Source organism: Athene noctua, chromosome 4, assembly GCF_965140245.1.
Source record: "Athene noctua chromosome 4, bAthNoc1.hap1.1, whole genome shotgun sequence".
NCBI lineage: Eukaryota > Metazoa > Chordata > Aves > Strigiformes > Strigidae > Athene > Athene noctua.
This window is the reverse complement of record NC_134040.1, coordinates 49,273,335-49,284,016: the sequence shown is the minus strand read 5'-3', so window position 1 is coordinate 49,284,016 and position 10,682 is coordinate 49,273,335. Positions and strand designations below refer to the sequence as shown.

At 49.1% G+C, this 10,682-nt stretch overlaps 2 protein-coding genes across 5 annotated transcripts in view; one reads left to right on the top strand and one right to left on the bottom strand.

The window, feature by feature from the left end:
* Positions 1-7,187: 7,187 nt before the first annotated feature.
* On the bottom strand, positions 7,188-9,816 carry PURG (purine rich element binding protein G). Its single transcript, XM_074905268.1, has 2 exons — positions 9,798-9,816; positions 7,188-8,680 (listed from the first exon to the last, which is right to left on the bottom strand). Exon 2 carries the CDS (start codon positions 8,665-8,667, stop codon positions 7,651-7,653), a length of 1,017 nt encoding a protein of 338 aa, XP_074761369.1. The 5' UTR covers positions 8,668-8,680; positions 9,798-9,816; the 3' UTR covers positions 7,188-7,650.
* Positions 9,817-10,290: 474 nt separating this feature from the next.
* WRN (WRN RecQ like helicase) overlaps positions 10,291-10,682 on the top strand; it is a 46,523-nt gene continuing 46,131 nt past the window's right edge. For all 4 annotated transcript variants that reach the window (XM_074905265.1, XM_074905264.1, XM_074905261.1 and 1 more), the window contains exon 1: positions 10,291-10,414. The gene's annotated coding sequence lies outside the window, so the exon portion shown is untranslated. The remainder of the gene's footprint in view (positions 10,415-10,682) is intronic.

Here is a 10,682-nt window from a genome sequence, read left to right as displayed (position 1 = left end):
TGCCCCATCAATAACATAACCCTCCATCACGCAGCTCTGGCTAGTTCTTGGAGCAGGAGACAGTCAGAGCAGTGTGCAGAGCAAGGCTCCAGTGAAAAGCATGTGCAAGCATCCATGAATTGGGATGGCATAAGCAAACCTTACAGGCCACCAACACTTCTATGTACCCCTAAGCTTCTGCAGATATTCCTGGGCAAGCCTCCCCGCACAGTAAGAGCCAAGTCACTCGAGTCTTATAAAGCAAGCTGCAGAAGCTGCTTGGCCCCGATGGGTTTGTCGGCAAGACTCGATGCTTGCAGAGTGTGTTACTGCCAGACAGATGTGCCGCATGGAAGAAGACCCAGCCAAAGAGACCCACACTGGTGCCTGACAGGAGCGTTAGGATCCAGGCTTTCTGCCTCCTTCCCCAGCTCTGCAGGACTCCAGCACTGACAGTGCCACCTATTCCTCCTACCGCAGATAAAACCATCATCATGCTCTGCAACTCCCTGGAGCACGAATCTTGTCTTCACTTCCCTCCGCCTCCTCCTGCCTTTTCGTTCCTCTGCCTCGGTGGGAAGCGCTTATCTCTGCGCTTACTCCCCCTCTCCCTCCACACCGTGCCAACAACATGTGCTCGGAACAACGAGCAGATGGGAATACTTCTAAAAGCCTGAGGTTAACCCGTGTCTTTTATCCCACATACTCTCTGCTGTTTTGAAATGCAGATTCTATTGCACGCGATTTGTAGTATAAAGATTTTACATTAATAGTATAGTATGTTGATATTGCTTGTGAAATCTATCTCCCTGCTTGTATTGCACGTTGGAACATCTCTGATATGGAAAAGAGAAAAGACAGCTAACATTTCAACATCTCAAAAGGGAAGGACCTTTCGGAAATGGGAAAAAAATTACTATTTTCCATATGTATATGCATATATATATATATTTAATATTCCTCCATGTTAATTTGTGCATCACATAAATTCACAGATGTTATATCATCACTGTGCTTAGTGGTGTTGGGCAGAGAGCCTTAGCTTTAGCTGTCTTCCTGCAACTGACGTGAAGGGCGATCTTTTACTCCAATTAATCTCTGCATAGCAAATGATCAAGATGAACAAACAGCTAGATGAAGACTTCTGCCTGCAGGATGGATTTTCCCCACTGCAGTTAAGAAATCTGTCTGACCAGTTGCATCTCCAACAAACAACTCCAAGGCAGGAGCCATTATCCTGCCCCGTTGAATACTAGTATGTAGGATGGGTCTGAAACATCTAAAAGACAGAATATGTCTTTTTTTAATTTATGGTGGCTAATCTGTACAGAGCTAGCAATTTCCATGTGCCACTCCAAGCGTTGCGAGGTAGCCTATCAGTTAGGAAGATGAGTTGGGAAACCATTAATGACAATTTGATTGGGGTGGCAGCCAGGCACCTCAAGGCTAGGCCCATACCTCTGGGATAGAGTACAACACAGAACATGTCCAACAAGCATGAAAAGGCCAGAAGGTCATCCAGCATACACCTTTCTAGAAGTTAATGTACATAAGACAGCCCAGAGGCTGCAGATTCATGTTTCGCATGATGCCTCAGCATGTAGAAGGAACAATCTAATTACAACCATCAGAGAAATGCCAAAATGAAGTCTACCTTCTAAAACTTCAGTTTGTGCTTTGACATTTCTGGAAAAGCAATTTTTAATCCATGTTACTTTATTTTATCTTGATGCTTTAAAATACTGTTGCCTTTATGGAGGTACAGGTGGGGAAGTGATCATGGGCGTGACAAAATATTAGGAAGAAAAATCAGTGTCGGCCCGTGAAAGCTCCTTCAGATTTTGGAGAAACAAAGTGGGAAAAGATGTGGCTTCAGTTTTTTCCAAAACACCCAAGTCCGGAAGCACTTTATCCCCCGGCTGGGGATTTTTTTCTGCTGTCATGACAGAATTCAGACATTTTTAGGCAAGACTGGATCACCCCAAAACATCCCAAAAAGCCATGATTTTGCTGCACTGACTGGCAAAGCGATAACGAACTGCAAGCGTGTAGGATGCAGAGGGCAATGGTGACCCTTCACACAAACCACAGGTTTCACTTCTACAGAGGAGAAAAAAGCCCAATGGGTGAATCTTTTTTCTCCAGATACTTAAATTTGCTTGGTTTTGCATCTACACAATGAAATTTTAATGACTCCAGAAGAAAGTGAAAGGACAGAGAGGTTAACAGAAGACATCACCACACCAGCATTAATAATGTAAAGACAATACAGCCATTGCCCAATGGAGTATGCCCCACAGCCAGGAAAAAACTTGTGTATATGGCATCATCCACAGGTACGAGGATGGCTTAAACCTATTGCCACCTCAAGTCACTGCCAACATGTCCATCCAAGGGGACAAGGTCCATAGTCCCAGCCTGCCGGGCATCTATGAGGATGCATCATGCTCTCCCAGGAAACCTTGGGTATGCTGGACAAGCTTTGCTCCCCAATGCCAGCGTTCACACTGGCGGGATGATTTGTTTTGGCAAAGGCTATGGGGCAACAGCCTTGCTTGGGTTTATGCAAGTAGATTATGGTATGTCAAGTGTAGCCTTTATTTCCACTCTTACTTGGATAAACTCTTTATTTCAAATACAACCTTTACTTGAAAAGGTAGGGGAAAGGTGAATTTTAGACATGACAAAATGCTAAGTAATTAAAAATAAAGCGTATTTTAATTTTGGAGGAAGCTCCATAGAAAATTAAACAGAACATATACTTTTCTTTAAGAATTATTTTATAAATTGTATATATATATATATATATGTGGTATGTACAGCAAAAGTATGAAAGCCATGGAACTAGAACCACTTACTAATTAATTTTTGACCCGGTGCAAAATCTGCCTAATAAAAATACACAATAATAAACCCTTTTCTGCTATAAAAATTACTACACTTGGATAAAAGGGCTGCAAGTCAAGTAAGCAGTAGGCTTCCTAACCACTACCAACTCCCTTCCCTGTGAGTTTAGGGAAAAAAATGATCCAATCATTAGACTATGACATCTTTAGCAGAAAAAAAATGTGCTGACATTGATTTTGGTAATTGCTTGCGCTTTTTTTGTATAAAGGACAGGTTTTTAATACTCCTACTTGGGATTTTATGAACATGGTAGTACAGGTTTGCAGAGCCAGGGGACAGTAAGATGGCATTGAAACGCAGTGTGGCTGGCAGTACCTGCAGCTGCCTTTTTATAGCTCTCACCTCACCTCAACAACACCTCCAAGGAAGAGTTCTGCCTTCTTTTGACTACGTTTTCCCTTCCAGCCTTGCCAAAAACCTAAGAGATGAGAGTGCTTAAAAGCAGAAATCTTACAAGGGCTGTGACGAACAGCACGCAATCAGTCTCGGTGAAATAACGTGTTTATCCAGACTGGTAGTAGGAGAAAACTGCCCCCTCTTTAGACTGCGTACTTCAGATAAATAAGATTATTTTGCTACGAGCTACCACAGGCTACAATATACTCACATAAATATATTAATGCCTATATGTGAATATGAATTTGTATATATTGGATACAGATAAGAAACACGACGACGAGTAGATTACCAATAACCGCTGCAGCTCCTTGCTGGATACAGTCTGTCATCCAGACTTGATGTGAAGAACCCGCAACAGCAGGTTTTGCCATCTCCTCCAGAGTGCCTGGAGAGTTACCCTCACCACAACAGTGCAAAACACTTCCTGGCCCTTCACTAGCACACCCCTGCCTCCGTACTTTACAGAGAAGGACGGCTCAATGGGCTGGACTCAAAACAAAACCCCCAGCTGCAAGGCAGAGGAAGCCCCCACAGCCCCTTCCACCCGGGATAAGCTTTTTAGGGACTGCCCCAGCTTCTGCACCAGCAGTGGGGAAAGCCAAGTATGAAGGAGCTGCTGGACTTGACTTTGTTGAGACTGTATGTAAAAAGCTTGGGTTTAAGCCTCAACAGCAACACTGAGGGTCTGATTCGCAGAAGGGACGAGGAGCCGCAGCAATGGCAGAGCTGAGGATGCTCAGCAGCTCTGCAAATCACAACTTTTTTTTTTAAAAAAAAAATCATCCCACTCTTGGTGGTTTGAGAGGATCCTCAATATAGCGCCTGTCCTCCTCTAACATACGAGCGGAGCTGGACCAAGTAAGTACAATAGGTCTCTAACAGACACGTGCATGCAGGAGACGACTTCTTTCAGCATTAGACTATGTTACCGAAGCATCCCCTTACCAGAGCGGGAGCAGAAATGTGCTCCTAGTATTATTTACACAATATAAAGTGCATTACGATTTAATTATTGAACTGACAGACTTTCTGCCGGGACCATACAATTTTGAAACAGAGGTGAGGGCTTGAATAGGAAATTCTCTCATGAGAAAAAAGAGGTTCAGACTGGTGCTCTTCACCCTGTCCTCCTAAGGATTGTTTTTGGCCGTTCTTTCTAGTGCAAATAAGCTTGTGTTTTCTCAAGTTTAAGGGACATGGCAGTTTCAGGGCATCAGGAATGAACATTTAAAACGCATTATGGATTCAGCATTCCCGAGCATCTTGATGGGCCCTTTTGCACGCAAGCAGCCCGTCTTATCGCCACTCTCGGAAGCTGAAGATGCGCTGCCAAAAAGAACAAGGAATCCATTTCCAAATCTCACCATTAAAAGCCTTGCATTGCTACATTTCGAGTGAGTCTGTATTACCCTCCAGCGACATCTGCAAACATCGGTGCTTTCCACTGCAGTGGAAACCCGTGGCTAGTGGTTTACCCATGGGTGATAGGCTTATGAACGTGACGATCCCCATCCAGTTTTGGATACTAAGGTGCATCCCGCGTCAGGGGAGTAAACGCATTAGTGGATCCTATGGGATATCTGTGTGCCAGAACCAAGCCCAACCTGGTAGCCAGCAGACACTGAATTCCTGGGTGTTATTTACAATAAATGAATGCCATTGGAAGGCCAATTCATTAACAAAAGATAAAGGTTCGTTTTAAAACAATGGGCAGCAATAAGGAAAGCCATTTTGCATCTTTTTTTTCTTTTAAAACGGTGAAGAAACTATCCCTTTCCAATCACTTTGCCCGTTGCAAGTATTTTCCTCACCAACGCTACAGGAACACAGGGAAGGCATGATCACTTACAACACACGCGGTCACTCGGGCTAATTCCAACATAGGAGCTTTTACAATACCTTGAGACAAAGGTAGACTGGGACTGGGAGATGTCAAGATCGTAGGGGAGGAATGCCACACAGAAACGGGAAGAGTGTAAAAAGTTTGTACATTCATAGCTCCAGTTTGTTGGAATATAAGTTAATTTTTTACTCCAGGCACTGTGACGGGCAGCAGCAGTCAGCAATATGCTAACGTACACATCAAGGACTCATTCACTAAATTCTGGTTTCACACCAATAAAAGGATATAGTTATTTTAAAGTTGGTTTTGCTTTTTTTTTTTTAATTGACCTGTTAAAACCATTGGGACCAAAGCCCTAAGAGCGATGATGAACCAATATGTTTAACCTCCAGCTGATTCATCATGATCCGCTAACTGTTTGAGTGGTGGAGCGAGAACATCTCTCCGAGAGTTGAAAAAGTACCTAAAAGAATGATCCACACAGAAATAATGGGAGTTTTTGACACTAAGCCAAAAGCTTCGTTGCTGTAACCGTTATGTGTGGTTTTACCTAAAGGGGGAATCACCTAAAACAGTGAAATTAACTTTTCGTACTTCTTGTCACAACCGTAACATTTTCCTAAAGGTTCTTTGGTGACTTTGGTGCAAGCTTTTATTTTTTTTCTTTTTTCTTTTTTATCTTAAAGTTAAAACAGATTGACTAGTTTTAGTACCCAAACTAAAGTCCAGATTATCCTCTTGGTTCCCACCCCTGTCTCCCCAACTTTTCTCGTTATGGTTTATGATGTTAACAGGTAATAGCATTTGATTGAGTGTGGCCATTCAGCGTGCAGGTGGGTCCAGACTAAGATCGATGAATGGTCTGGTTGGAGATAAATACGTTTCTCAAGAGATTAAAAAAAAAAAAAACATTTAACAGTTGCATGGCAAAATAGCTGGTTCACGTGCACACTAGGCCACTCTGTAAAAAACTATTCAAATTATTATAAATATCTGATTAGACACAGTAATGCCTACTTAAAAAAGATCTTAAAGGTGGGCAACACGTTACTGGAAGTACTTGGAGCTCAACCAAATTCCCGCTGGTTTCAGAGGGGAAGGAGCTGGTCACCCCAAGGCTAGAAAAGCCCGTTATGTTTTAAGTATTCATGTTTTAAGAAATGACAAAAAATTTTCAAAATCTTTCGCCAACCTCCGAAACAGGTAATTGTACACATTTTCCCTCCAGGCAGAGAGTTTATACCACAAGATGTAAAATTTACATTACAGAGACTTTAGCGGGACAACACTGAAACCTGGGTGGGGGAGTTCGGGGATTGAATTGCTTGATGACAGTCCCAGTTCTGAGTGGGTGGGAAAAGGGTGATGGCAGGGCACAGATACTATCTCCTAACACCACCTGTAAAATCAGCATGACAGAAAACCCAACATGGTGTTAACCATGGTTTCTGAAATGCAATACAGGTAAGTATGAGACAGATGCCTTTTTACACATATCTAATGGTGCACCAAACCCCACAAAGGTCTTTCTCGCAGCAGGAGAAAAACACCCAGGTGTTCTCCTCACACGGGTAATATCACAACTGCATTAATCTCATGTCTGGGAGAGAAGCTGGGAGCATTGGTTGTGGTGGTCCCTCCACCTCCAAATACCCGCTCCACAGCTGCCTGCTGGAACCCATAACACCCCTAATACAAAAATACCTTTGGAAATTATGGACAAATGCATTAAAAATAAAAAAATCACCAGCCTCACATGGGCAGAACACATAGATGAGGAGTGGGTTATTCATTACTATTAACTCAGAAGGCTTAGCACTCGAGTAGAGCTTTGATATATTCTGGGATACTTGGGTTATATGGTCAGCACAAAACTATGAAATGAATAAGAAAACTTCCATTCTTCACCAGCACGTTATAAAGGTCTGACCAGTTATCAAGGTTTTACCCACACAGAACATCGTTTCAAACTCAGTAACCAGCAGATGCCAATTTTAAAACCTCTAACTCTCCTCATACACATACCAGCAATTCATGTGAAGTTGATTTTTGTCATAAATGCCCTAGAGCTGTGCTGCTCAGCCTTTTGACCAAGTACAGGCAGAATTCAGTCCTGGAAAACCCATCATAAGCAGAAACTGATACATTTCAGCATAAGGTTTGGGTTGGTTTTTTTTGTATCACGTTGAAGTGCAACACAAGCCTTATCTAGACTATTTAAAGGTCAGAGTGCTGGATTTTTTTTGTGCTGATACGTGTACTTCCATAGTCTTCAACACTCGAAGCAGCTGACTCATACGGACTCGGGAGGTTGGTACTTTCATAAGACATACGGAGATGTTTTGGGCATAATTTAACATGATAACCAGACTCCTATAGCATTACAGACTGGAGTTAGCAAGAACTACCAGAAAAGGACTTTACAAAAAAAAATGGGGCAACTTGAAATTACTATAGGTCAGTCCCTCTCACCAATTTCTACTTGTTTTGTTTATTTTGCCAGACAGCCAGTCCAATGCACTCTATTCGAGACCCTCTTGCTCTTCACCACTGTCCCCTCTGGCATCCATTCTTTTTTCTTTATGGCTGTTGTAAATTCTCCTCATCTCTTCTTCGTACTTGATAAAATTTTCCCCAAACCGTGTCCATGCTTTGTATGGAACCGTGATGGTGTTACGGTAGGGCGGCCTCACCTCACTTACCTTCAGGAAAATGCCGTACCTGTTGGATCCCACGTCGAAGTAGAAGCGCTTGTTGTCCACTCGAAAGGAGGTGCCCTCTGGGAGCTCCGGGGGCTCGTCATCTGCCCCCCGGCGATCCTCTATGTCCCCATCACCGTATTCTTCAATCAGCTGGACCAAAGCATCCCTGAACTCAATCATCCCTTGCGCTGGAAGGACAATTGTCTGCTCCTGTCCCAAGCTGTGGCCAAAATAACCCATCATGCCAGGTCCCCTACTCATGGTTTGTCTAATCCGCAAGAAGCGCCCCCGCTGATTCTCCTTCAGGTCCAGGTAATACTTTCTGTTGTCCCTCTCGATGTACTCTGTTTTGAGGACGCTGTGAGGGTGCTCTTCAGAGCCGACAGACATCGGAGGTGAAGGTGGCGGGTGCTGCTGTCGTCTCCGGGGATGCTGTTCTTTGCCATTGCTGTGCTCGTGCCGGTGACCGTGGCCGCCTTTCAGGCCCAGGTGGGCATAGTGCTCGATGAAGTCCCCCAGGCAGTCCTTCAGCTCAGCGGCCACAGACAAGGAGAGGGTCAGTTTGCTTTTCCTGATATTGTCCTGCCTGCCTCTTCCTATCCAGACCTCAGCAATCTTCAGGAAGCGGCCTCGGGAGCTCTGTTTCACATCCAGATAAAATCGCTTCTTCTGGATGTCCACCCTCTTGGAGGCCAGCTCCTGGATCTCCATGCAGCTCCCCTGGGAGGAGGCCGGGTAATGGTACTGCTGCTGGGACTGGGAATAAATGCTCCTGTGCAGGCCAGAGCTCCCCAGGTTCCTTCCTCCTCCTCCTCCTCCTCCTCTCCCTCTTTCCATCTTTACCAATCAGCTGGAAATAATACATAACAGAGACACAGATGACAACATCAGCATCAGGGGCCTGCTCGGCTTCTCAGCGGCGTCTCTGTTCAGCGCTGCTCTCCCTACAAAGACGCCTGCATCTATCTTGGCTGCCACAGCACGCAGCATCGCAGCAAAAGGATCTCGGGTGCTCTTCCCCTCCCCTGCTCCAGCTCCTGTCGGCCGGCCACGTCCTCCCAGACAAGGAAGCAGCACACTGGCCCGCTAGCCTCGCTGTCTGTTCCTCCCCCCCCGGCCCTGGCAGCCCTCCCTGCCCTGCAGCCCTCCCCATGCCCCCCTGGCCCAAGCACGGCAGCCTGCCTCCCAGCCCTGTTCCTCTGGCACTGCAGACCCCTCCAGCTGCTACACTGTCCGCTCCCCTGCAGTGGGGAGCCCCGGGGTGTGTGTGTGATGGATTGGGGTGCCCCCGCTGGGAGGTGGTGTCTACCCCCGACGGGGATCCCGCTCCCCGCTGCAGGGTCCTCCCCCATGCCGCTGTGTTTTCCCTACATCACCCGCCTCAGCCCTTCCTCCCCAGGGCACTGGGGGGGGGCATTGGAATCCTTTCCAGCACTGCCCTACTGCTCCCCAGTGCCCCCAGTACTGCCCCTCCAGTGCCCCCCATCGCTGCATCTCCTGTTCAGTATCCCCAGAGCTTCACCTCCTTCCCCCCGATCCTGCTCTCCCGCCGCCAGTACTGCCCTCCTGCCCCCGTCACTGACCCAGTATTGCTCGCCAGTGCCCCCCATCACCTTATCTCCTGCCTCAGTGCCGCCGGAGATTCACCTCCTGCCTCGCAGCGCTCCAGCACTGCCCCCCAGTTCCCCAACACTGCCTCCCAGTGCCCCCCATCATTGCATCTCCTGTCCCAGTATCCCCAGAGCTTAACCTCCTTCCCCCCCAAGTGCCACCAGCACTGCCCCCCTGCCACCCCAGTGCCCCCATACTGACCTCCTGCCCCCCCAGTGCTCCAATATTGTCCCCCAGTGCCCCGGGATTGTCCCTCCCGTGCCCCCCACACCGCATTTCCTGCCCCATCGCTGCCCCCCGCCCCCCCTCCGGTACCGACGATCCCCCCAGCACTGCTCCCCCGCTCGATAACTCACCCCACAGCGCCCATCGCCGCCGCCGTTGCCCTTCAGCCGCCACCGCCACCGCCGCCACCACCACCACCACCACCGCCGCCGCCGCCGCCGCCACCGCCGCCGCCGCCGCCACCGCCACCGCCCGCAGCCGGCGGCCCCGCCGCCCCCCCGCCGCGCAGAGCCACGGGCTGGCGCACCCCCGCCGCCCGCTCCGCCCCGCCCCGCCCCGCCCCGCCGGCCCGGCCCGGCCCCGCCCGGCCGAGGACGGCGGCGGCGGCGGCGGCGGCGGCGGCAGCGCGGTGGGCACCGTCGGCTCGCCGGAGGGTGCACGGCCCGCCCGGGCCCGGGACTACATTACCCACAATGCCCCGCGGCCGCCGGGCCCCCCCGCCCTACCGCGCATGCGCGTCACCTCGGGTAACCTCCCGCCGCCACTACTCGGGAAGACGGCGGGAGGGAGCCGGCGGTCTCGGTGACGTATTAATTGCGCGACGCGCCGTGACGCTGAAGGTGCGGGCCGCCGGCGTTCTGGAGATCGGTGCTCTCTGAGCCGAGGTCGTGTTGGGCCAGCACCGGACCGGGCGCCCCTGAGGGGCGGCTGAGGGCTTCTAGCCGCCGCCGCCTGTACTCGGCGCACGGTGCGGCCCGGGAGGAGGCCGGAGCGCCGGCGTGGGGGGTGGAACGGGCGGAGGTGGACGGCGCCTCGCTGCCTGTCCCGGCCTCCTGCGGGCACCTCCCGCACCCTTGGGGTGTCGGGGCATTTGTGCTCTGCTGTACCGGGAGGCGGGGGTGCAGGCGGATTGGCCTACCGGGGTGAAGCTGCCCCCCCCCGAAGGAGTTCCTGCTGCGGGGGTGGGCTGGGGGTGCTCACTTCTGCTCAGAGGTGAGGCGCGGTGAGACTAACAT

Excerpts from the sequence above, each read along its gene's own strand:
- PURG (XM_074905268.1), bottom strand. The coding sequence starts at position 8,667 with ATGGAAAGAGGGAGAGGAGGAGGAGGAGGAGGAGGAAGGAACCTGGGG.